We start from the raw sequence: 27,931 nt of genomic DNA on the forward strand, positions 1-27,931 counted from the left end.
ATTGTGGATGTGGTGAGCAAAGAATCAGGGAACATGCAGCACTTCAAAAGAAAAAATACTCAAGAATCTGTCTGATCAGTGAAACGTTTTTATTATGTTCTGAAGAAAGGTCATTGAAGTCTTTTATATCAGATCTATCAAGCTGTTTCGTTTGAGAGCAAGGAGGTCCACTGAAGTCACATTGAACGAGAGCATCTGGAAGTGACAGGAAGAGCCGCTGGGTAGTGGTGATGTCTTTGTGCTGATTACTTTGCAGTTTTTGCTTCAAAAGAAAAAGCAGCAATGGGATGTGCACCATCTCAAAGTGAAATAATCCAACACCTCGCAAAAAATACCTTGAGGCCTCGGAAGAAAGCCACAGCCCAAGCATCCACAGATGAGACACATGCTGAGAGCCTAACCCATTTGGTCAGTGGAGGCTCAGGCAACTCCGATAGTGAATGCAACTCATCCGAGGATGGTCAGAACACCGACCAACCAGGGAAAGAGGAGAGGCATTGCATAGGTTCTGGCAACAGCCCTGCTCTATCTCCATCTACGGTGCCTGCTCGCATACCCAAGCTTTACAATGAAGAGATAAGGAGGGAAAAACTGGCAGCTGGTGCCAAGGTGGCAGTGTCAGAAGTTATAATTTCACGGAAGTATGTGTCTCGGGAAATGACTGAACAACATACTTGCAATGAACGCACTGCAACTCAGCAACCCAAGAGAAATAGGAAACAAAAGGGGCGCCACACCACCAAGCAGACAAAGAGCGCTAAGCTGAGGGCAAGGAGTCTTTCCAGAGCTGAAGACGAAGAGAAAGTCGATTTTCCCACGTCGCTGGTTAATGCCCACCAAGCAACGTATGCTTACCTTAACCCCAGCCTTTCCAAGTACGATGCAGTTTTGAGTTTAACTGACCAGGCCGCACAGACCCAGCTCATTGTCCAACAGATGGTGAGCTTCTTGACACTTCGCTTCGACGAAGTCAACCAGATCCTGGAGGAGATAGCTAGCGACGGCGAGAGGCTGGTGCAGGAGGTCGGAGCTCACCTAGCATGGCCTCCCGAGAAAGGGGCCCCGAGGGAGCAGCCGGACCTCCTGCAGCAGCTGCTGCAGTACACGGTGGACAAGCTGCAGGCGGCCAACGGGGCAGTGACCTCGGTGACGGCCGCCGCCCTGCAGGAGGCCTGCGGGTACCTGAACTCCGCCGCCGACACCTTTCAACAGAGGCTGGCAGCCAAACGCGAGGTGGACGAGCGGCTGCATGGGGTGATTGCTCGACTGGAGGAGGCGTGTGCGCGGCAGCAGGCCCGGGCCAAACCCGGGGACGTGGCCCTGTATTCGGAGGACAGCGGCATCGGAGGAGACACCGACTCCGTAAAGGGGAGCTGCCACCCGGACAGAGGCGGGAGGCGCATCAGTTGGGATTGCAGCGGGTGCTGCAGAGACTCTCATCGACAGGTAAACCTTTCACACCCGGCCATGCGCCCTCTCAAATCCCCAGACTGTCATCACCGGCTCAAAGGCATGTTTCACTCACCTGGCCAGGGGTCAGCGCCATCCTCCAAGCCCCCTGCTCCAGGAAAGCCGCCTCCACATTCACTCAGGTCGTTCGATTCCTTCGAGTCCGTGACCAGCTCCGACGGCGAGGCCCTGATCCGGGCCGACTCCATGGATTGCTGCTCTCTGGGCCCGGAGAACGGCGAAGAGGAAAGCCAATCAGAAGCGGCCGCCGCCGACGACGACGAGTCGCCCCCCAGGCCGAGGTCGCCCTCTCCGGCCCCGGGGCCGGCGCGGCCCGTCCCCAAAAGGATGGCCGTCCCGCACAACGAAGAGATGACCATCAAGATGAAGGACGCCATCAGCCACCGGATCCAGTTCGTCCCGGTCCACCCCGGCCCCAACGCCTGGTCAGACGAGGAGGGTGGCCGGACGTGCCCGGCTCGGCCCAGCAGCGCCCGGGGATGCGAGGCCCGAGTCACCAGGAAGCGGCGCTCCAAGTCGGCCGAGTCGCTGAGGAGCCAGGCGGAGGACCCGACCCTGCTGGAGCTTCAGAGGACGCAGAAGGATCTGAGCCGGCGGATGGAGACTATGCAGCAGCCGCGGCCCCGCCGAGAAGGGCGGCGAAAGGTGGCGGCGGGGCCCAAACTGCCCGTCGCTGAGCAGGCGGCGGCGGCGGCGCCCAGCAACCGGCTGAAGGCCTCCCTCCACAGCAGCTTCAGCATCCTGCCCACTCAGGAGAAAGTGCCGCTGAGGAGAAACCCGGCCCAGGAACAGGCCGCACCGTCCGGCAAACGCGAGCCGACCAAGGCAAACCAGACGACGCCCAAGCCTGGCGCCGCTCAGCTGAAGCGAAACTGCGTGCAGGGCCTGATCAACAGCTTCAGCGAGGCGGACGGCGGCCTGGCAGCCGGGGCGTGCAGAGGGAGCGGCGGCCTCGGCTCCCGGGCCTCGCCCCAAGATTTCCCGCCGCCCAAGCACGAGCTCGAGCTCGCGACTGACAGTTTAACCGCCGCCCCGGAACCCCAGTGCGCATACTCGGCGCCGGACGCATGCGTGACGGGGGCCAATTCAACCGCTGCCCCGGAGCCCCAGTCCGCATGCGTGGCCAGCGGCGCGGCCGTTTCCAGGACGACAGCGACGCGGCGGCTCTTGGCCTCGCTTGACTCGGTGCCGCTGCTGCCGAGTAAACAGCCGGCCGGCATGGCCGCGACTGGGACCGGCGCCAAAGCTCCCCGTAGACCGCAGCCCGGCCAGCCCACCGCCGAGCAATCCTGGCCCCCTTACAAAATCATCAACCTCCGCTACTCGGGCGGATGCTGCAGCTCCCCGGAAAATGGGCCGGCGGAGAAGCCGCCCAGTCCCGCAGGTTCCGTGCCCGGGAGTCAGACCCAGGACGCTGCAGCTCTCTGCGGCTCCTCCGACCTCAGCAAAGCGGCTCCAGCGCCTCCCCCCGGGGGGAGGAGGGATGCTGCAGCGTCCAGCTCCCCCTGCCCGCCCCCTGCTCTGAGGAGGAGCTTCCCCGGACCACCCCTGCCGCCCAGAAACCTCTACCGTCCGGCTGGTTACACTGCGCACTCGCCGTCTGTGGCCAGGAGAAATTGCCCAAACCCAATGCGGGGTTCCAAGCAGCCAAACCCAACGGCCATCCAGGAGGAACTGAGCTCCTTGGGGAGCCCCAGGAAGTCTAGCTCCCCTCCTGTACCCAGGAAGCTGCCCAGTCACCAGCCAACCCATCACCAGCCTTCCAGTGCTCTAACCCACCGCCAGCCGTCCAGCCCCCCAACCCACCACCAGCCGCCCAGCCCTTCAACCTACTGCCAGCCGTCCAGCCCCCCAACCCATCGGCAGGCGTCCAATCCCCCAATCCGTCACCAGCCTTCCAGCGCTCCAACCCACCGTCAGCCGTCCAGCCCTCCAACCAATCACCAGCCTTCCAGTGCCTCAACCCATCAGCAGCCGTCTAGCCCCCCAACCCATCACCAGCCTTCCAGCGCCCCAACCCACTGCCAGCATTCCAGCCCCGCAACCTACTGCCAGCCGTCCAGCCCTCCAACCCATCACCAGCCTTCCAGCGCCTCAACCCATCACCAACCGTCTAGCCCCCCAACCCATCACCAGCCTCCCAGTGCCCCAAACCACCGCCAGCCTTCCAGCCCCCCAACCCACCGCCAGACATCCAGTGCTCCAATCCATCGCCAGCCTTCCAGCTCCCCAATCCAGCACCAACTGTATAGCACTCTAAACCGTCATCAAATGTTCAGCCCCCAAGCAAATCGGCAGCTGCCAAGCCCTCCAACTCACCGGCAGCTGCCAAGCCCTCCAACCCACCGGCAGCTGCCAAGCCCTCCAACCCACCGCCAGCTGCCAAGCCCCCCAACCTTCCGCAAGCTGCCAAGCCCCCCCATGACCACTAACACCAGTTCTCCACTAGTTTCTCTGCAGAAAAGATCAGACCAACCTGAGGCTACCCATCAATCTCACTGCCCTGGAAAATCTGGATCCAATGCTTCATCTATCTTCTGCCCACTTTATGACTCCATATTTGAGTCCCAGCCACCATCTGCACCAATGGGTGCAGTGAATGCCACAGCTCAACCTCAAAACATCATCTTGGGGGACGGTAGCCCAATGACATCTAGAGCAGCATGGAGGAACAACTTCATGCTCAGGCAGCCAGGCGACAGGCAGAGGAGATTGACCTTGAGTGGAGCCCACCCACAACCTTTTGTTAGGAAGAATCACCTTCTGGACTTTAAAATTGGGGCTCAGTGTAGATCCCCTGCATCCAGTTCAGCTGGAAGTGAACCTGCACTACATAGCATTGGGTAAGCATTGCAATGGCTTCAACCATAGAACCATAAAACCATAGAATCCCAACTCTTAGACAGAGTATCCCACCTAGGCTCTCCTCTCCACCCTATCCCCATGATCCCACACATTTACAATGATTAATGCACCTAAGCTACATATCTTTGGACTGTGGGAGGAAACCAGATCATCAGGAGGAATCACAGGGAGAACATGCAAACTCAAGATATCCCAAGGTAGTCTTTAAAATACCAATGGGGAAAGGATAATTGGGGAAAACGTAGGGACCAAGAGGACAATCTGTGCTTGGAACCAGAAGATATTAGTAGAGTGTTGAATGAGGACAATGATATAGAATTCAGGGAGAGAGACTGTGAGGTTCCTGAGCAAATTAACATAGGGAATGATGAGGTATTGGAGATGTTGGCAGCCTTAAGAGTGGATAAAAGTCTATGTCCAGCCCTAGGCTGCTGTCGGAGGCAAGGGAAGACCTCTCTGGCCACGAGGGAGGTGCCAGATGACTGGAGAATAGCTAATGTGGTTCTGCTATTTAAGAAGGGTTGTAGAGATTAACCAGGGAACTACAGACCAGTGAGTTTCATACCAGTGAAAGGGAAACTATTAGAGAAACATCTGAAGGACAGCATCTGTCTCCACTTGGAGAGGCAAATTTTGATCAAGGATAGTCAGCATGGCTTCATCAGAGGGAGATCAATTTGATTGAATTTTTTGAGGAGGTGACCAAGTGTATAGACGAGGGTAGTGCAGTCAATGTAGTTTATATGGATTTCAGCAAAGCCTTTGACGAGGTCCTACATAGGAGGCTTATAAAGAAAATGAATTCAAATGGGGTACAGGGTACATTTGATAAAGTGTACTCAAAATTGGCTCAGTTGTAGGAGACAGAGGGTGGTGACAGAAGGCTGCTTTAGTGACTTGAAGCCAGTGTCCAGTGGCATACCACAGGGATCTATGTTGGGTCCCCTATTATTCTTCATTGGATGAGTGGTTAACTGTGAGGCGAAGCGTCTTGGGCTACTAGAAGAATTGTCAAATGGGCAGGGAAGTGGCAGATGGAATTTAACCCTGAAAAGTGTGAGGTGATGCATTTTGGAAGGAGCGATTTGACAAGAAAGTATTCAATGAATGGTAGGACACTAGGAAGTTCTGTAGAACAAAGGGATCTTGGTATGTTTATTCACAGATCTCTGAAAGCAGAAGGACATGTTAGTAGGCTGATGAAAAAGGCACATGGGACCTTTATTAACTGAGGCATAGATTACAAAGGCAGGAAAGTCATGTTGGAGATGGATAGAACTTTGGTGAGGCCACAGCTGGAATACTGTGTATAGTTCTGGTTGCCACATTATCGGAAGGATGTCATTGAACTGGAGGGGGTGCAAAGAAGATTCACCAGGACACTGCCTGGCATGGACCATTTAAGTTATGAAGAGAGGTTGTGTAGGCTTGAGTTGTTTTTGTTGGAGTTGAGAAGACTGAGTGGTGATCTGACTGAGGTGTATAAGATTTTGAGAGACATGGGCAGAGTGAATAAGGAGCAATTGTTCCCCTTAGTTGAAGGGTTAGTCATGAGGGCACATAGGTTCAAAGTAAGGGGCAGGAGGTTTAGCGGGGTTGTGAAGAAAAGCTTTTTACCCAGAGGGTGGTAACAGTCTGGAATGTGCTGCCTGGGAGGGTGGTAGAGGTGGGTTGCCTTTCATCCTTTAAAGAGTACCTGGATAAGCACTTGTCACATCATAACATTCAGGGCTACAGGCCAAGTGCTGGCAGGTGTGATTAGATGGGAATTCAGTTGTTTCTAATCTGTCAGTGCGGATGCGAAGGGCCTCTTCTGCACTGTATGATTCTCTGAACTCTCCATAAACAATCACCTAAGGCCACAATGAAATGGCGCTGAGGCAGCAGTTCTAACTACTGTGCCATTGCAGTGGCCATCCTTTGTGAGTTTAAGCAGTGATTGTATGCAGACTCTGCAATCAGAAGCAAGTTGGAAAGAAGCGCATTGTGGTGTGCCTGTGGTGTTTTTAGATTTCCAGAAGGCATTCGATAAGGTGCTTCACAAAAGTTGCTGCAGAAGGTTAGGGTACATGGAGTTGGGGGTAAAGTGTTAGCGTGGATTGAGGATTGGTTATCTGACAGGAAGCAGAGAGTTGGAATCAATAGGTGCTCTTCTGGTTGGCAGTTGGTGACTAGTGGAGTGCCGCAGGGATCGGTGCTGGGGCCTCAACTGTTTACCATTTACATAAACGATCTGGAGGAGGAGGCCGAGTGTAGGGTAACGAAATTTGCTGATGACACGAAGATGACTGGAAAAGCGAATTGCGTGGAGGGCGTGGAAAGTCTGTAGAGAGACCTGGATAGGCTGAGTGAGTGGGCGAGGACCTGGCAGATGGAGTATAACGTTAGCAAACGTGAGGTTATCCACTTTGCTAGGAACAATAGTAGGAGGGATTATTATTTAAAGGGTGAAAAGCTGCAGCATGCTACAGTGCAGAGGGACCTGGGGGTCCTTGTGCATGAATCGCAGAAACCCAGTCTGCAGGTGCAGCAGGTGATCAAGAAAGTGAATGGAATGTTGGCCTTTACAGCGAGGGGGATAGAATATAAAAGCAGGGAGGTCTTGCTGCAACTATACAAGGCACTGGTGAGGCCGCAACTGGAGTACTGTGTGCAATTTTGGTCCCCTTATTTGCGAAAGAATATATTGGCCTTGGAGGGAGTACAGAGAAGGTTCACCAGTCTGATACCGGAGATGAGGGGGTTAGCTTATGAAGAGAGATTGAATAGACTGGGCCTGTACTCGTTAGAGGTTAGAAGGTTGAGGGGGGATCTTACAGAGACTTACAAGATAATGATGGGGCTAGATAGGGTAGAGGTAGAGAGATTCTTCCCACTTAGAAAGGATAGCAGAACTAGACGGCACAGCCTCAAAATAAAGGGTGGGGGTTGCAGTTTAGAACAGAGTTGGGGAGGAACTTCTTCACTCAAAGGATGGTGAATCTCTGGAATTCTCTGCCCGTTGAAGTGGTGGAGGCTACCTCGTTGAATATATTTAAGTCACGGGTGGATAGATTCTGATAGACAAGGGAATTAAGGGTTATGGGGAGCAGGTGGGAAAGTGGAACTGATCTACTTCAGATCAGCCATGATCTTATTGAATGGCAGGGCAGGCTCGAAGGCCTACTCCTGCTCCTATTTCTTATGTCCTTATATTGCGTTTATATGGCACCTATCGTGACCTCAAAACATTCCAAAACCCACAAGAGCATAAGAGAGCAGCACTCAGTTTTATGGTCGCTTAAGCCTTCTCTGCCATTCAGTAAAATCATAGTTAATCTTCTACCTCAGCTCCACTTTCCAGGCTGGTTCCCAAATCCTTTGATTCCTTTAGTGTCCAAATCATACTTACAGCCAGTGAAGGCATTTTTAAGTTTAGCCACTGTTGTGATGTAGGAAATGTGGTAACCAATTTGCACACAGGAAACTCCCAGTAATGTGATAAAAGCCAGATAATCTATTGTTGGTGATCATTTTCAGCCAGGATTAAGGACCCCCCCCCCGACTAATTACCATCCACTGCCCGCCCATCACCTTTTCCCCTCTCTCAGCTGATGAATCAGTCCTCCTGTATGAGGTACACCACTTGGAAGAAGCACTAAGCATAGCAAGCAAACAGAACCTACTCTGCCACACAATCCTTGAGGAGACAAAATCCAGTCTTCACTCTGAGCATATCCATTGTGTTCTGTGGCACTACTTGGTGTTAATTTATCAGTGTCACAAGTAGGCTTACATTAACACTGCAATGAAGTTAATGTGAAAATCTCCTAGTCACCACACTCTGGTCCCTGTTCGGGTACGCTGAAGGAGAACTAACCAGTGCATCTAACCAGCACGTCCTTCGGACTGTGAGAGGAAATCAGAGCACTCAGAAGAAACCCAGACACGAGGAAAACATGCAAGCTCCGCACAGACAATGACTCAAGCCAGGAATCCAAACTGTGTCTCTGGCACCGTGAGGCAGCTGCTAGCCACCGTGCTACCCCTAAAGAAAGAGTCAGAACAGACACAAAAAGAATCCACATAGACTATATCAAACATGCTACTGCCATCATTTCCTCTTGGTATCACCTTGCAATATTAAATCAAATTAGTCAGGCATAACCTTCCATTAACAAATGAATACTGTCTGTTTTTGATTAATCTAAATGATGATTTATACTGTGTCTCAGAACTTCTCCAATAATTTGCCCGGTCGCTGAGGTTAGGCTGGCTTTAATTACTTAGCCCAGCCCTTTCCTTTTCACAAGAACAGTGCAACATCAGCCATCACACCTGTAGCAGAGAGTATTGGAAAATAATGTCAGCAAGTCTTGAATGGCTCCAGAGTTTTTATCTTGATTATCCTTTCCCTATTCAAAAAATGTTTTCTAGTTATCGGTCATTTCTGACAATGGACCTGAATTTCCCTTTTATAGGAACAGAACATGTGAGCACATGAATTAGAAGCAGAAATAAGCCCTTCGTGCCTGCTCCGCCATTCAATGAGATCATGGCTGATTTGATTGTATCCTCAACTCCACATTCCACTTAACTTGACACATCAGTAAGCCTTCTGTGTACAAAGCTTTGGTCAGACCCCAGCTAGATGTTTAATTTTGGGCACCGCACCTTAGGAAGGATACATTGCAGTGCAAGTTCACCATAAACTCAGTTTTACATAAACTTAGATTCCCTTGAGATAACTCAGGTTAAGAATGAATTAGTTGTCTCCTTATTATCTAGTCAACGTCATTTCATTAATTGTGCCAGTTAAGTTACATGACTAAAGCAACTGTGCAGATGAAATGTAGACATACCTGGAGCGTCAATGATCAGGCATGTTGATCTCCCATTAAGATGTAGAGTCAATGATCAGGGTACCTGATTAGGTTTAACCGAGGCTTTGCCTGGTGCAATTTTTCATAGCCATCTTGGCCTTTTCGCTAAGATGAATCATCAGATCAAACCCAAAGTGGGGTACAATGCCTCACTTTGTCACCTTGGCCCTTGTTTATTTTTCTTGCGGGGATCATGAGTTGGAGTCAATTCAAATTTTTTTTGGATAGCATAAAAACTTACAAATATTTATACTCTGCCCTTTAATGGAAGGCAGTACATCTTTGGATGGTTGGAAAACAGAAATGGACAAGTGCAACAAGAAGCAGTGGCTGAGGAGAGTTAGTCCTGCTGGTTGTTCAGAAGAAGCCAGAAAATGTTAAAAAAAAAGACAGAAAGGCTGGAAGTACTCAGCAGGTCTGGCAGCATCTGTAGAGACAGTGACTTGAGTTAACATTTCTGGCTAATGACCTTTCATTGGAATGGCTCACTGCATGTTCTGAAAGGCCTTCTGAGTTCATTCTAGATTTTAAACTGTTCAGAGAGTGACACGACCAGACTCAATTGCCATTGGGCAACACTTAACCCTCATGTAAGAATATAAAAAAGAAGTGAAAGAGAGCAGGGTGGGAAGGAGACGAAGAAATGAACAAATTTGATGACATTGAAGATGTATAATTTTGGTAATGTATGACACATTTGTGAAATTACCATTTGTTAAGTCAAAACCTCATTTAAAATACACAGTTTAATGGCCTCATTAAATAATGGACAATAGGGACTCATTCAAATTCATGAAAATTTGTTACTAACACTTGATGACAACTGCTATGGCCAAATAAATCATAGTGCATTCAAATTAGATTGATCAATAACATTCATCATTTCAAGAATGAGTGTACTTCAAAGGATTTTATTGATTATAAAGTTGTTTGGGATATTGTGAGGTTGTAAAAAGGTGCTGTACAAATGTAACTTCTTCACATAGATTCCCCTGATTTCTGTTATTGTAACATCTGGAAAAAATCCTCAAGTTCTGAATGGAATAGGATAGGAACAATCTCCATATGAAGAATCCTAAAAATTAATACTCTTCTCATCCACCCCCTCTCCCCCGCCCGCAACAATTGTTTCCATACCATTTGCCTCCACTCTGTCCCTTGATGTTCATTCTACATTGTCATCCATCCTCTGTGCAAGCTAATTAAGTCATAACCATCCATACACTTTCCCTCTTCTAGTCTTTTCTCTACTTCCACCGTTCTGGAGTGTATGGCAATCCAAACATGTATTATCAGGGTATTATTGTTCCCCTAAAAGTCACAGCTATTTGAATAGTTTTCCAGAGTGAACAGTCTCAGGTATTCTAACCTCTCTTGGCTTAGATGGATAGAGTTAGAAATTAATTAAGGTGCCCTATTCAGCACTGCCTCCAATGTCTGTGTATCATAGATGTGTTGTAGAAAACCTTCTTCACATCAGTTATGGCTTGCATTATATTAACTAGGTTGATAAAGTTGAATTTATTAATTGAATTGTTAAATGAGTTAATCTGTTGGGTGAAGATCTAAGGATAGGCTGCAGTGATAACCTAGTATTTATCGAACGGAGGGAGGGGGAAAGTAAAGTTCAAGAAGTTTCTGAATATTCACAGCTGTAACAATACTGGCTCGAATGTCATATGCCCACTGCTACCAGTGAGAACGGAGAACTTGACACCCAGCCAAATCTCCATTCACAGCAGCAGGACCAGAGAATACCAGCTGTGGATGAGATCAGAGAATCCCTGCTACTGTTGGTACCTGTGGATATTTCTATTATATGCTAGCTAGTAGAACAAAGCAGTGCTTCAAAGCAGCCTGCTTGATTGGCATCACTTCCACATTCACTCCTTCCACCCCTTGGAACAGTGGCAGCAGTGCATACAATCAACGAGATGCACAGCAAGCCTCACCAAGGCTCCTTAGGTAGCACCTTCCAAACACATGACCGCTACCATCCAGAAGGGCAAGGTCAGATACGTGAGAACACCACTGCCTGGAAGTTCCCTCCAAATCACACATCATCCTCTCTTAGAAAAAAGGAGCTGTTCTTTCACTGTTGCTGGGTGAAAATCCTGGAATTCTACACCCTCAGTGCTGTTAGGGAAACCTACACCACAGGATCTTCAGCCATTTAAGAAGGCAGCTCACCCCCACCTCCTCAAGAGCACTTCAAGTTGGGCAATAAATTCTAGCCTAGTTAGCCCTGGACACCCACATCCCATAAATGAATTTTTAATAAAGACACAAGCCAAAATATATGAATCATCATACATTGTTGGCTTGGCTGACAGCCCAAACATTCATTAGAGTATTGAAACACCTGAGTCCCAGGGAAAATTTGGCTTGATTGGCTGCCCTGATCTCTTCTGTCAATTTCACATTGTTTATTTATTTCACATTGTTTATTCATGTAGAAATGCACATGGAGACTAGAAGCAGGAAGAGCCACTCAGTCCTTCGAGCCTGCTCCACCATTCATTTTGATCATGGCTGACCATCAAGTTCAATATCCTGAGCCCGCGTTTCCCCCCATATTCCTTGATCTGTTTAGCCCCAAGAGCTATATATAATTCCTTCTTGAAATCACACAACATTTTGGTCTCAACAACTTTCTGAGGTAGTGAATTCCACAGATTCAGTCTGGGTGAAGAAATTTCTCCACACCTCAGTCTTCAAAGCTTTACCCCTAACCCTCAAACTATGACCCCTTGTTCTGTGCAAGATGTGGAGGTATATAATAGATGCAGAGGCTGATTTGAATCTTATTTAAATATCATTAGTGAACCCGGGAATGAAATCTTCAGCCCATAAGCCTCTTCCTAATGGGGGTAGGCTTTGATGGGGCAGGGCATCAGAGGGCGATCGGTCGGGATAGGGGGTCCTACTGCCGCTCTGCATTTGGGCTGAGTGACAGAGAGACAGAGGCCAGTGATCGTGCTGGCCGTCAGGGTGGTGGGGGTGTAGTCAGCTTGCGGGGTTGGGGGTGGGGGTGGTTCGGGGCTGTCAGTGGGCAGGGGGGAGTCGGGGGGGGGGGGGGGGAGGCAGGACTGAAGATTGGGGGTGCGGGGGGAGGGGGGTAGAGGGGACTGGTCCGGGCCTGTTTTGGGGAGCCAGCGATAAGGCAGTGTGGGAATCATATGGATAGCAACGCAGGGCTCGTGGGACTGGTTAGCAATTCAGCTGGCTAGCGACATGTGGGTGGCAGATAGGGGCCACTGTGCATGGACATCAGTGCATGCGCAATGACCCACTCAATGCTGTGCTGTCAGCCTCCAGTGGGAGTAGGTCCCACCTTCTGGTTTCTGAAATGAACCACACTCGTGCTCTCTGCAGTGCACAGAGTGGGCGATTCATTTTGAAATTCTCGCTGAAAAAAATGGCATGTTTTTATGCAAATTTGACACTAAGATATTTTTGGGAGAATTACCCCCAAAGTCAAATGAGTAAAAAGGGTCCAATGGAGAGAGCGAGAGAGAGAGGAGCTCCACTTAGCTCAACTGTTAGTTCAGTGCTGTTTAGAAACCTATGTGCTCAAACCATACAAAGAATTGGGCTGGTTGAGCAATCTTGCTCCAACATCTAGTAATTTAAACTGAATTGTATATTCTAATTTTAATTCAATTAGCTCATCTAGAGAGCTATCTTTAAAAAAATCAAGGTCTTTTGGCAATTAGCCTTTGAATGGTTCTTCAGCTATTGAATACTGGATGAAATCTATAAATATCTTGCCAGTAGAGCTGGAAAGAAGGTCTTGGACTTCCCTGAGGGGTAGGGTGGGTGAGGAATGGGGGAGGACAGGTGGTCCTTGGTAAATTTTGCAGATTGCCATCTCCACTCCCTGCCATGCCACGGGGTAGCATGGTGGCACAGTGTCAGGACCCAAGTTCAATTCCGTCCTTGGGTGACTGTGTGGAGTTTGCACATTCTCCCTGTTTACGTGGGTTTCCTCCAGGTGTTCCAGTTTCCTCCCACACTCCAAAGATGTGCGGGTCAGGTTGATTAGTCATGCTAAATTGCCCCTCACTGTCCCAAGATGGATAGGTTAGGGGAATTAGTGGGGTTATAGGGATGGCTTGAGCAAGATGCTCTTTCAAAGAGTTGGTGCAGACTCAGTTGGTTGAATGACCTCCTTCTGCTCTAAGATGATAGGATTAAAATTTGAAATATCGTAATAAAAATTAGTGTCAGCCACCTTGATGTAGGTGGAATCACTTGAGTCCATTTTTTAAAAATCCATCTTTTTAAAAGTCGAGTTCCTGTTTTCAGCCAGTGAATTAAAAATCAATATTTATTACAACCATGTCTTCACAGCACTTTGTAGGATGCCAAATTAAAAAAAAGATTACAATGAAGGTGTATAATTATTGATTCCTTTCAATAAGGTATAGCTATTATTTGGCAGGATCAGAATCTTTCCCTTGTCAGGATACTCAAGTTGCATATTGAAGTTGTAACAGAAACAGGTCATTCAGCCCAAAAGGTCTATGCTGGTGCTTATGCTCCACACAAGTTTGCTCCCATCCTACTTCACCTCAGTCTTTCTGAGATCTTTCTCTTCTTTTCTCCTTCCTGCTCACATTTAGCTTTGTCTTAATGGTGGAGGGAAGCAGAGGAATGAATTAATATTTGAAAGTGTTGACAAGTTTTAGGGTGATCCATCCATTCAGCTGTGGATGGCAGGAGAGTGAGCTTTGTTCTTCCTAATTCTAAGCACAGTGTATACCTACATTCCCAATCCCACCTATTTATCTTCTCATCATATTTCTGAAGTACATCTGGTTTTCTACTGCAATGGCCCCCATTTTAATGTAATGTTTGCTTTGTATAAAGAGGGACACCGAACATACTTTCTTACCCAATGTCACCCGATTTACTTTTGACCCTAGCATTTAGCCATCAATTTGAGATGGTCACTAGGACATCAAATAGGGAATTCTTTTCCCAGAAAATAGTGAGAATGAGGAACTCACTAACATGTGGAGTGATTGAAGTGAATAGATGCATTTGAGGGGATGCTTGATTAGTATATGAAGGAGAGCAGCATAAACAGTAATGATAGTTAAATGAGAAAGAGTGAAAGGAGAATAAATCCTAGCATGACCTGGTTGTGCTGAATGACCTGTTTCTGTCCTGCATATTCTATTTAATTCTTCATCTTAGTCAACACTTTTCAGGAATAACTTCTGTCAAGTCCCATGATCCTGAAAGCTTCATTCAAATCACCTCCCTGTCTCTTTTAAGAACATAAGAAATAGGAGCAGGAGTAGGCCATCTAGCCCTTCGAGCCTGCCCTGCCATTCAATAAGATCATGGCTGATCTGGTAGTGGATCAGTTCCACTTTCCCACTTTCTCCCCTTAATCCTTAATTCCCCTGTCTATCAAAAACCTATCTACCCGTGACTTAAATATATTTAGCGAGGTAACCTCCACCACTTCAACGGGCAGAGAATTCCAGAGATTCACCACCCTTTGAGTGAAGAAGTTCCTCCTCAACTCTGATCTAAACTGACCCCCCCCACCCCCGGCCTTATTTTGAGGCTGTGCCCTCTAGTCCTGCTATCCTTTCTAAGCGGGAAGGATCTCTCTACCTCTACCCTATACATCTCCTTCATTATCTTATACGTCTCTATAAGATCCCCCCTCATCCTTCTAAACTCCAACGAGTACAGACTTAGTCTATTTCGTCTTTCTTCATAGTCCAACCCCCTCATCTCCGGTATCAGCCTAGCGAACCTCCTCTGCACTCCCTCCAAGGCCAATATATCCTTCAGCTGCGGCCTCACCAGTGCCCTGTACAGTTGCAGCAAGACCTCCCTACTTCTATATTCTATCCCCCTCGCTATAAAGGCCAACATTCCATTTGCCTTCTTGATCACCTGCTGCACCTGCAGACTGGGTTTTTGCGACTTGTGCACAAGGACCCCCAGGTCCCTCTGCACCGTAGCATGCTGCAGCTTTTCGCCTTTAAAATAGTAATCCCTCCTACTATTATTTCTGCCAAAGTGGATAACCTCACACTTGCTAACATTTGCCAGATCCTCGCCCACTCGCTCAGCCTATCCAGATCTCTCTGCAGACTTTCCACACCCTCCACGCAATTTGCTTTACCACTCATCTTCGCGTCATCAGCAAATTTCGTCACCCTACACTCAGCCCCCTCCTCTAGATCATCAATATAAATGGTAAATAGTTGAGGCCCCAGCACCAATCCCTGCGGCACTCCACTAGTCACCAACCGCCAACCAGAAAAGCACCCATTGATACCAACTCTCTGCTTCCGATTAGACAGCCAATCCTCTATCCACGCTAACACCTTACCCCCAACTCCGTGCACCCTAACCTTCTGTAGCAACCTTTTATGAGGCACCTTATCAAATGCCTTTTGGAAATTTTTTTTCCCAACAAAACTTTATTTTGCCTTCCCCTGTAAATTATATTCCTGACATATTGAATTGCTTCAGTTTTTTTAAAAAAAATTCATTCAAGAGATACGCGCTTTACTGGCTGAACCAGGATTCATTGCCCACCCCTAATTGCCTTTGAGAAGGTAGCGGTGAGTTATGTCTTGAACTGCTGTAGTTCTTGTCTATAGGTACACCCACACTGCTGTTAGGGAGGGAATTCCAGAATTTTGACACACCATCCTGATTTGGAAATATGTGAACCATTCTGTCAGTGTCAGAACCCTAACAGCACTGTGGGTATATCTACACCTAAAGGACTGTCGGTCAGATGGTAGGTCAAGTGGCTTGGAGGGGAATTTTCAGTTGATGGTATTTCCATGAATCTGCAACCCTTGTCCTTCTAGATGTTAGTGGCCTTGCGTTTAGAAGGTGCTGTCTAAGGAGCCTTGATGAGTTGCTGCAGTGCATCTTAAAGATGGTGCGCACTGCTGCCACTATGGTAGGGAAGCGAGTGAATGTTTGTGGAAGGCCAATCAGGTGGGCTGCTGTATCCTGGATGATGTCAAGCTTCTTGAGTGTTGTTGGAGCTGTACTCATTCAGGCAAGTGGGGAGTATTCCATTACACCCCTGGTTTGTGCATTACAGATAATGGAAAGGCTTTGAGGATTCAGGAAATGAGTTCTCGCTGCAGAATTCTTAGTCTTTGACCTGCTCTTGTAGCAACAATATTTTATATGGCTAGTCCAGTTCAATTTCTGGTCAATGATAACCCACAGGATGTTGATGTGCAGTTTTGGGCGCCGCACCTGCGCAAAGATATTTTGGCCTTGGAGGGAGTGCAGAGGAGGTTTACTAGGCTGATGCCGGAGTTGAGGGGGTTGAGCTATGAGGAGAGGCTGAATAAACTGGGCTTGTACTCGTTAGAGTTTAGAAGAATGAGGGGAGATCTCATTGAGACGTATAAGATGATGAATGGGATGGATAGGATAGAGGTGGAGAGACTCTTCCCGCTCAAAAAAGACAGTAGGACTAGGGGGCACAGCCTCAAGATAAAAGGGGGGCGGTTTAGAACGGAGTTGAGGAGGAACTTCTTCACTCAAAGGGTGGTGAATCTCTGGAATTCTCTGCCCGTTGAAGTGGTGGAGGCTGCCTCGCTAAATATTTTTAAGACGCGGGTTGATGGGTTTTTGATAGGAGAGGGGATTAAGGGTTATGGGGAGAGGGCGGGAAAGTGGAACTGAGCAGCGACAGATCAGCCATGATCTTATTGAATGGCGGGGCAGGCTCGAAGGGCTGGATGGCCTACTCCTGCTCCTATTTCTTATGTTCTTATGTTCTTATTGATAGTGGCAATTCAGTAACAGTAATGCCATTGAAAGCCAATAGATGATGGTTAGATCTTCCCTTGTTGGTCATTGCCTGGCACTTGTGCGGTATAAATGTTACCTGCCACTTATCAGCCCAGGCCTGGGTATCATCCAGGTCTTGCTGCATTTGGACATGGACCGCTTTAGTATTTGAGGAGTCATGAATGATACAGAACATCAGTGAACAACCCCATATCTGACCTAATGATGGCGGAAAGGTCATTGATGAAGCAGCTGAAGATGATTGGGTTTAGGACACTAACCTGAGGAACACCTGCAGTGATGTCCTGGAACACCTCCAACCATCTCGAGGGCAACATGACAGCTCAGAGACTATCTCTGTTACTGTGCGGACACATGGATTTGGGCCTGTGTCTGTGGGAGTTTGCACGTTCTCCCCGTGGTTGCGTGGGTTTCCTCCGGGTGCTCCGGTTTCCTCCCACATCCCCAAAGATGTGCTTTTAGGCTGATTGATTGGGTACTAAATTGTCCCTAAATTGGACCTCCCTGATCCTCGCACATTAGGCGTAGACTAAAATCATGAATAGGTCACTGAGACAGTGGGACGGCGGCGCGGGCTCGTTGGGCCGAAGGGCCTGTTTCCCGTGCTGTGTTGTTCTTTGTTCTTTGTTATCACAACCATTTTCCCTTGTGCCAGGGTTGACTCCAATCAACAGAGGCTTTTCCCCTGATTCCCATTGAGTCTAGTTTTGCTAGGGCTCCTTAATGCCATATTCAGTCAAATGCTGCCTTGATGCAAAGAGCAGTTACTCTCACTTCACCTCTGGCATTCAGCTTTTTTGTCCTTGTTTAAACCAAGTCTGAGGTCAGGAGCTGAGTGACCCTGGTGGAACCCAAACTGAGCACCAGTGAACAGGTTATTGCTGAGTAAGTGCCACCTAATAGTGCTGTTGATGATCCCTTCCATCACTTTATTGATAATTGAGAGTAGAATTATGGGGCAGTAATTGGCTGCATAGATTTGTCCTGCTGTTTGTGGTCAGGACATACTTGGACATTTTCCACATTGCCAACTTGATGCCAGTGTTATAACTGTACTTGAACAGTTTGGCTAAGGGCATGGCAAGTCCTGGAGTACGTCTTCAGTATTATTGCAGGAATATTGTCAAGGCCCATGGTAGTATCCAGTGCCTTCAGTTGTTTCTTGATATCACATGAAGTGAATTGAATTGACTGAAGACTACATCTATGAAGCTGGAAACCATCAGAGGAGACCAAGGTGGATCATCTATACAGCACTTCCAGCTGAAGGTTGTTGCGAATGCTTCAACTTATCTTTCGTACTGATGTGCTGGGCTCCTCGTTCTCTGAGGGTAGGGATATTTGTGGATCCTCCTCTTCCACAGGGCGGCACAGTAGCACAGTGGTTAACATTGCTGCCTCACAGTGCTAGGCACTCGGTTTCAATTCTGGCTTCGGGTGTCTGTGTGGAGTTTGCACATTCTCCTTGTGTCTACATGGGTTTCCTCTGGATGCTCTGATTTCCTCCCACTCTCCAAAGATGTGCGGATTAGGTTGATTGGCCATGCTAAATTGACCCTAGTGTCAGGGGGATTAGCAGAGTAAATATAAGGGGTTACAGGAATAGGGCTTGGGTAGGATTGTGGTCGGTGCAGACTCAATGAGCCGAATGCCCTCCTTCTGCACTATAGGGATTCTGTGATTCTCCTGTGAGTTGTTTAATTGTTCACCATTATTCATGGCTGGATGTGGCCGGACTGCATACTTAGAACTGATCCTTTGATTGTGGGATCGGTTAGCTCTGTCTATTGCTTGTTGCTTATCCTGTTTGGCACAAAAGTAGTCCTGTTTTATAGCTTCACCAGGTTGACTCCTCAGTTTTAGGTATGTCTGGTGTTGCCTCTCGCATGCCCTCTTGCAGTCTGTGTTGAACCAGCGTTGATGGTTCGGATGGCTTGGGGTAATGATAGAGTGGGGGATATGCCAGGCCATGAGCAGCTCTTGTAGCCACTGTATTTATATGGCTAGTCCACTTGAGTTCTGGCCAATGGTCACCCCCGGGATATTGATGTTTGATGCTGATGTTCATGTTCCAACTTGCAAAGTTCCCTGGCCAAACAACAATTATTACCTGGCTGACCTAAACCTATGATTATTTAAAATGCAGACCATAGTATGTCCATCATGTGGCTCACCTTAATAGGATTCCTAGCCTTTGTTCCGCTCTGGTAGCCTCTGTATTTATATGGTTAGTCCAATTCGGTTTCTGGTCAATGGTAACCACCAGGATGTTGATAGTTGGAGATTCTGGAATGGTAATATCATTGAATGCCAAAGGGTTTTGATACTCTTGTTGGAGATGGTCATTGCCTAGCATCTGTGTGATGTGAATGTTACTTGCCATTTGTCAGCCTAAGCCTGTAATTTCCAGGTCTTGTTGCTTCAATATCTGAGGAGTCGTGAATGGTGCTGAACATTGTGAAATCGTCAGTGAACTCTCCCACCTCTGGCTGGAGGGAAGGTCATCGATGAAGCAGCTGAAAATAGTTGGATCTAGTCATTTTCCTTTGCACCCTCCCTTCAGTAACTAGTACTTCAAATGAGGTCTGATCAATGGCTCATTTTGCAACAGTTTGATCTCCTGCACTGATTTTGATTTGATATTTCTAACTGTTCACCCTCTTTAGAGAAAGGGGTGATGGCAGAGTTGGGAAGAGGAAGGGGTGAGGGCATAAAGGGCTGAGGGCAGGATTGGAGGGCATGGAGGACTGAGGGAAAAGTTGGAGAGGTGAGGGCAGTATTGGAGAGTGGAAGTGGTGAGGACACAACTTTGGTGGTGTGAAAGCATGGCAAAAGAGAAGGAAGAAAGGGTGAGGGCAGGGAGGGGAGGAGTGGATGATAGGAGGGAAGGAGGATTGAGGGTAGGGAGGGAGAGGGAATGAGGGCAGGGAGACAGAGGGGATGAGGGCAGGGGGAGGGGTGAGGGTAGGGTTGGAGGGAAGGAGGGTGAGGTCAAGGTTGGAGGGAAGGATGGGTGAAGGCAGGGAGGGGGAGGGATGAGAGCATGGTTGGAGGGAAGGAGGAGTGAGGGCAGGGAGGAGGATGGGCAGGGTGAAAGAAGGAGGGGGAGGGGTAAGGACAGGGAGGGGGAGGAGTGAGGGCAGGGTTGGGATGAGGAAGGAAGTCTGATTTTTGATAGCTTAATGGCCTCAATTTTGAAGCATGAAATATTTGGATGTATCACCTCATTATTTAATGAATTCCTGTTGGAATATGGTGACTACTATTATGTGGGTGAAATGCTGTGAAATTTATCACACTGTACAGTTATATAATACAGAAGAACATGACATTCAGTGATGAAGTATTTAAATGCAGTCTTATGAGGTTGGTATTATCGTTAGCTTCTTATACTAATCCTAGTGAACAATTTTCTCCCCTCAACAGTTTAGGTGAGAGTTTTGAAAACGAAGAAGACTCATGGATGAGGCAGTACATGTCTGAGATGAGAGGGTCCAGCCGATCTGTCTCCCATCCAGAACTGTGCATCATTGGACAAGGGCTTCAGTGAACTTTACAGGACTCTGTTAATGACACTGTGGGATTTCCAAAACTGCCTGACCAGCACAATCTGAGATTATCTCATTTTACAATAGCGTGACAATATAATCCTATCTGGTCTGTACTTAATGAAGTTGACCTATTTAAAATGATATGCATGACATATTGGAAAAACATGCGCATTATTTATTTTTTAAAACTGTTTCTGGATGATTGTGTGATTTTTGAAAGATTCTCCTTTCACCTGTAGGAAAACTGCATTGCAATAGAATCAAGTTCCGACAAATGGAGTTTAAAATTTCCTTTGGAGATTGAAGAGATTTTTATTAACCTTAATCCAGCGCAGAATGATCATTCAAACCATCCTCAGCGCTATTACTGAGGGATAAATAAATATGATTGAAAGATAACTAAACGTTTGTGGGATTTTCCTGACAAATAAATTGTGAGCCTTTTGTTAGTGGAATGGTTAACCAAAATACAAAAACTTACCGGCAAGAGCCTATCTTGGTTTACTTAGATAGGCACATGAGCGAAACAGGGATGGAGGGTTATAGGAGACAGTTTTAAATAAGGGTCAGAGCCTCAGGACGTTACTGGAAATCTAATGCTACATGTGTTGATGTTTTGTCTCTTTTACTCCGCAGGTGCTTTGGTCCACCTTGTTGTCTAACGAGGGGCATGCACACAGTGAGTCGTGCGTGGGCTGCTCTTGGATGTTTCGAGAGTGGCCTAGTACTTCGCATCGTTTGTGTATGCTTAAAACTGGACCAGCAGATGGGCACCACAACAGCTCAGTGACTATCACTGCTAGCTGTGCAGATACATGGATTTGGGCCAGTGTCTGTGGGAGTTTGCGCATTCTCCCTGTGGTTACGTGGGTTTCCTCCAGGTGCTCCGGTTTCCTCCCACACCCCAAAGATATGCTCTTAGGCTGATTGGTGTAACAAATTGTCCCTAAACTATTCTCCCCTGAATCTGGTTTCCAATGGGGGTACCATAAGCATAGACACGGGTCGAGGGAGGTGTAGGAAAAATGCATTGATAATATGGCGGCGCGGGTTCATTGGGCCGAAGGGCCTGTTTCCCGTGCTGTGTTGTTCTTTGTTCATTATAATAAAAGCAAATTAATGCAGTTGCTGGAAATCTGAAATAAAAAACAGAAAATGGTGGAAAACCTCAGCAGGAAATCTGGAAATCTGAAATAAAAAACAGAAAATGGTGGAAAACCTCAGCAAGTCTGGCAGCATCTGTGGAGAGAGAGACAGAGTTAACATTTTGAGTCTGTACAACTTCTCCAGAACTCTTCCATTGACTGTTTCTTGCAAAGGCTGAAAGAAAGGTTCCTGGAGACACAAGTTAGTGACACAATTCATGATCCAATAGCTCTTTCCAATAGATCCAACTGGCTTTCTCATCAGTCTATTATTAATTAAACAATGGTAGAGAATAACTAATTCAGTTGGAGAACTGGACTAATAGGTTGTGTCTTTCTGGTGCAGATCATGCAAAGATTTTTCATTACTGGCAAATACACTTGAAGGATCACAGGCCTTTGCTTAATATTGGGGAATTCTCTGTGGTGAACGTGGTTATCAGGCCTTCATTTTGAACTGTTCCATCGAAGGTGATCAAGCATTGATGGGAATCGGCACAAAATCATATTGCGTGCCCAATAACCTGTGAAGATAAATTATAGTGTGCCCCACAGAGTTTAAAAATATGGTCCTGGTTAACTCAAGCTTTTTAAATTGGCAGCACCCATTGCATAGAGGATCCCTGTATCAAAAATCACTTTAATAGCGTGCAAGAGCCTGTTCGAAAAGATAAACTGGAACAAACAATCCGATATCACCTCTAACCCGTAACTAAGGCCCATCAGACAGGATACCATCAAGGGTGTAAAGAATTCATTTGAGAAAATGACTGTCAGTGATAAACACAGTTTAACATTTAACCTGTCCCATACTATGTGCATTTTGTTTAACAAAGATCTTCCTGGCATTTGATATATACTTGAAAAGGAAGAATTTACAGGCCTGTTGGGGAAGAGTGGGAATGGGACGAATCGGAGAACTGCTTCAAAGAGCTGGCACAGGCACAATAGGCCAAATAGCCTCCTTCGCTTTATAATTCTATAATTGTTCCCTTTTCTTAATAATCAAATCAGCTCAGGAAGTTTATAATTGGTCGAATCAGAAGTGATGTCAAGGTATCTCAGTCCAGTCTGTAGCCTAATTGGGGCAGCACGGTGGCACAACGATGAGCGCTGCTGCCTCATAGCACCAGGGACCCAGGTTCGATTCCAGCCTTGGGTCACTGTCTGTGCAGAGTCTGCACGTTTCCCCGTGCGGGTTTCCTCCAGGTGCTCCAGTTTCCTCCCACAGTCCGAAAGAAGCGCTGGTTAGGTGTATTGGCCATGCTAAATTCTCCCTCAGTGTACCTGAGCAAGTGCCGGAGTGTGGCGACTAGGGGATTTTCACAGTAACTTCATTGCAGTGTTAATGTAAACTGACTTGTGACACTAATAAATAAACTTTAATTGCCTGCAGGGAAATGGTAACTGCCCATTGGACAGTAACGCAACCTGGTTAGCTCTAAAAGAGGCCAACCTGTTAACTATGGGTTGAAACTAGGATTTGCTTCATCCATGATCACATTTGTCCACCACAGTAAATGGAGCTGCGTAACTGGGTGGGAATTCAGGAAATTTCAGTGAGCAACATGTCCAAATAATGGTTAATCGTATGTTGTATTAAAGATTGCCTGACACAATTAGAAACCCAAGTGTGGAATGTTCCAAAGCCTTTTATTCCTATCTATTTGGAAATCATCATAGATATATTTTGTACAAAATAATAAGTATTTCAGGCAAGTACTCTTTATTTCAAATCAAGTGGAACAGCTTTGCTCGATTTCGTGAGTTGCCTGTAGTATGTAACATTTCAAAGCCAACCAAGGAATACTGGGTACAAATTTTAAAGTGTTAAAAGTGTCCCATTCTTTTCAGAAATGGCCCTTAATTGCAAACAAAGCATTCAGATATCTTTGGTTTTATGTACCCAGAATGGAATGGAAAAATATCTTCTGGTATTTAAAAGTAGGATTTTTCAAAACAAACAATGTTTTATATGCTACCAACACTGTGCCACAGTTATTTGAAAAGAAAAATATAGATTGATATACACAAAAAAAATCCCATTTGCAGTTTTTTGTTCACTTTCCATAGTGCTAATGTGACACTTGAGAGTAATCGTGACTTGGTACATTGTGTAAAACAATTGATACTAAACAGCAGCTAAATTTACTTTTATTTTTATTGAAGTCAACACAGTTGACATTCTCTTTGTACTATTTGTGTCCAATAAATGGACTGACCTAATCATCCACATATCAAACAGCAGAAATTTCATCCACAACAGGCGGCATGGTGGCGTGGATGACTCTATGGAGTTTGCACGTTCTCCCTGTATCCATGTGGGTTTCCTCCGGATGCTCCAGTTTCCTCCTTTGCTCCAAAGATATGCAAGTTAGGTGGATTGACTGTGCTAAATTGATCTTAGTGTCCCAAGATGTGTAGGTTAGGGGGAATTAGCAGGGATGGGGGTAAGATGCTCTTGTCGAAGGGTCGGTGTAGAATCAATGAGCCGAATGGCCTGTTTCTGCACCGGAATGATTCTATGATTCCTACTTCATAACCGATATTGACAGGAAAGAATCTTGCCTGTTGTGTCCATTAACTCTCACCCACCACACAGCTTTATCTGGGCCCCCTTGGGTAAATTCAGTGTTCACAGCCATGAAATGAAGACAGAATAATGAAAGAGCTTTGTCTTTACATTTAGCATTATCAGAATTCCAGATTTGTTATTAATTACACCCTGGTCCCTTGGTTAATCAAAGTTCTATATGGAGAAGAACATATTGATCAGGTTATAGGAAAATATGTAGGGAAGAAACATTATCTGATTATCTAATTGCTGGGCTGTGGGAGATTGTGCACGAATTGGCTGCCCACGTTTCTCACATGACAACAGTGACAATGTTTCAAAAGTACCGATTGTAAAGTGTTTAATGTCATCATGAGGTTGTGAAAGGAGCTATATGGATGCAAGTCCATATAGCTCCTTTAAATTACACACACCCAACCCTCTTGTAAGGATAAGATAGAATTGAGTCTGAGACACACAGAAATGCACATAAGTTACAAGAAAACAAGCCGTTTTAACCCCACGTTGGAAATAGTTCCAGTTCTATTGACCTACCTTGTTTTCATATACCTTCAGTCCCAGCACTTTCATTCAGCTCTACAATCTCATTTATTTATTGGTGTCTCAAGTTGGCTTGCGTTAACACTGCAATAAAGTTACTGTGAAAATCCCCTAGTCGCCACACTCTGGCACCTGTTCGGATACACTGAGGGAGAATTTTATTCATGGTCAATGTACCTAACCTGCACGTCTTTCGAACCTTGGGAGGAAACCAGAGCAACTGCAGACACGGGGAGAATGTGCAAACTCCACACAACCTGTGACCTAAGCTGGGAATTGAACCCAGGTCCCTGGTGCTGTGAGGCAGCAGTGCTAACCACCGTGCCATCCTCAATCTCATTTCCAATGTAATAATAGTTTTTAACTCAACCATTGACCATAGAACCATAGAAAGTTACAGCACCAAAGGAGGCCATTTGGCCCACCTTGTCCATGGCAGCCAAGGTCACCTAGGTGCCCTTTCTAATCTCACCTTCCTGAACTTGAATGAGAGCCCTGCAGTTCACAGCATTTAAGATGCCGATCCAGCAAATTCCATAACCTCACAACTCTCCACAGCCCTATATTTAATCTCGGATAGTTTCTCATTCTAAACCCCTCAACTACTGGAAACAGTTCCCTATCCCTAATTTCATAAATCTAGACACTTCGGGCAGAATTTTACCGGCATGTCCACCCACGTTTCACACGATCCTGCCTGAGGCCAATGGAGAATGTCATTCTCCAAGCCTCACCTGCTGGAATCGGGGGTTGGCATGCTAGTAAAATTCCTGTCTTTTTAGCATTAATCTTTTTCCTGTGTTTAACAAAAAAAGCCAAAATAATATTTAAAAAATACACATCAAACATAATTGTTTATTTACATTAAAATAAGGTAGCAATGTAGAAACCAAATGTTTTACTCCAAAAAATTCCAACAAGTTGTTTTAACCAAGAATAATGCACATTTCCTTATCTTTAACCAGAAATCCTGTAATGCCAGTAAATGTAAACGAAACCATCAATGAGGGAGAATTTTAACTCTGCTGAGTTACATTCACAAAACAGAGGGATTTTTAATAGAGGGATACTTGCTTTTGTTACACAATTTAACAGAGGAATATTTCCCCTTTTGAGTTAGGCTGGAGAAAAATGGGCCAATGCTTCTGCTCCCCTTAATCTTTCATGGGAAGTCAGCATCACTGGTAAGGCTCACATTTGTTTCTCAATCTGAATTGAGAACATAAGGACATAAGAAATAGGAGCAGGAGTAGGCCATCTAGCCCTTCGAGCCTGCACGCCATTCAATAAGATCATGGCTGATCTGAAGTGGATCAGTTCCACTTTCCCACTTTCTCCCTATAACCCTTAATTCCCTTGTCTATCAGAAACCTATCTACCTGTGACTTAAATATATTTAGCGAGGTAGCCTCCACCACTTCAATGGGCAGAGAATGCCAGAGATTCACCACCCTTTGAGTGAAGAAGTTCCTCCTCAACTCCATTCTAAACTGCACCCCCCCTCCTTATTTTGAGGCTGTGCCCTCTAGTTCTGTCTTCCTTTCTAAGTGGGAAGAATCTCTCTACCTCTACCCTATCTAGCCCCTTCGTTATCTTGTAAGTCTCTATAAGATCCCCCCTCAGCCTTCTAAACTCTAACGAGTACAGGCCCAGTCTATTCAATCTCTCTTCATAAGCTAACCCCCTCCTCTCCAGTATCAGCCTGGCAACACTTCTCTGTACTCCCTCCAAGGCCAATATATCCTTTTGCAAATAAGGGGACCAAAATTGCACACAGTACTCCAGTTGCAGCCTCACCAGTGCCCTGTACAGTTGCAGCAAGACCTCCCTACTTTTATATTCTATCCCACTCGCTATAAAGGTCAACATTCCATTCGCCTTCTTGATCACCTGCTGCACCTGCAGACTGAGTTTTTGAGATTTGTGCACAAGGACCCCCGGTCCCTCTGCACCGTAGCATGCTGCAGCTTTTCACCCTTTAAATAATAACCTCACTTTTGCTAACATCTGCCAGGTCCTCGCCCACTGACTCAGCCTATCCAGATCTCTCTGCAGACTTTCCGCGCCCTCCACGCAATTTGCTTTTCCACTCATTTTTGTGTCATCAGCAAATTTTATTACCCTACACTCAGCCCCCTCCTCCAGATCGTAAACAGTTGAGGCCCCAGCACCGACCCCTGGTGGTATATATTAATGACTTGGAAGAGGGGGTAGGTGGTGTGATCAGCAAATTTGCTGATGACACTAAGATGGTTGGATTGGCGGGTACTGAGGAGCAGTGCCTGGCAATGCAACAGGACATAGACAGGCTGGTAGATTGGGCAGATAGATGGCAAATGGAATTTAATCCGGAGAAATGCGAGGTGATGCACTTTGGCCGGAATAATGTGGAGGGGAGTTATACGATAAAAGGTAGAACTATCCGGAGTATAGATACGCAGAGAGACCTGGGGGTGCAAGTGCACAAGTCCCTGAAGGTGTCGGTACAGGTGCAGAATGTGATGAGGAAAGCGTATGGTATGTTAGCCTTCATAGGAAGAGGTATAGAATATAAGAGTAGGAGTCTGATGTTGCAGTTGTATAGAACGTTGGTTAGGCCTCACTTGGAGTACTGCGTCCAGTTCTGGTCGCCGTACTACCGGAAGGATGTAGAGATCCTGGAGAGAGTGCAGAGGAGATTTACCAGGATGTTGCCTGGTATGGAAGGGCTGTCTTACGAGGAAAGATTGAATGAACTTGGGCTGTTTTCCCTTGAGAGACGTCGGCTGAGGGGGGATCTAATAGAGGTTTATAAGATTATGAAGGGGATAGATAGAGTAAATGGTGGTAAGCTTTTTCCGCTACTAGAAATGGATAGAACGAGGGGTCACGGGCTTAGGGTGAGGGGGGCTAGGTATAAGACAAATATTAGAGGGCAGTTTTTCACGCAAAGGGTAGTGGGGGTGTGGAATGCACTGCCGAGTAAGGTGGTGGAAGCAGGCACGCTAGGGTTGTTTAAGAGTCACTTAGACAGCCATATGAGCGGGCTACATATAGGGGGATATAGTAGGCCTTACTGAACATTGTAGGCTTGGGAATACGTTTTGCCTCAGGAATGTTAGTCTT

At 46.6% G+C, this 27,931-nt stretch overlaps 1 protein-coding gene across 1 annotated transcript; it reads left to right on the forward strand.

The window, feature by feature from the left end:
• Positions 1-27,000, forward strand: LOC145345213 (uncharacterized). Its single transcript, XM_080192959.1, has 2 exons — positions 1-4,313; positions 20,442-27,000. Exons 1-2 carry the CDS (start codon positions 283-285, stop codon positions 20,563-20,565), a joined length of 4,155 nt encoding a protein of 1,384 aa, XP_080049085.1. The 5' UTR covers positions 1-282; the 3' UTR covers positions 20,566-27,000.
• Positions 27,001-27,931: the final 931 nt, after the last annotated feature.

Source organism: Carcharhinus amblyrhynchos, chromosome 7 (genome assembly GCF_965287045.1).
Source record: "Carcharhinus amblyrhynchos chromosome 7, sCarAmb.v2.hapA, whole genome shotgun sequence".
NCBI lineage: Eukaryota > Metazoa > Chordata > Chondrichthyes > Carcharhiniformes > Carcharhinidae > Carcharhinus > Carcharhinus amblyrhynchos.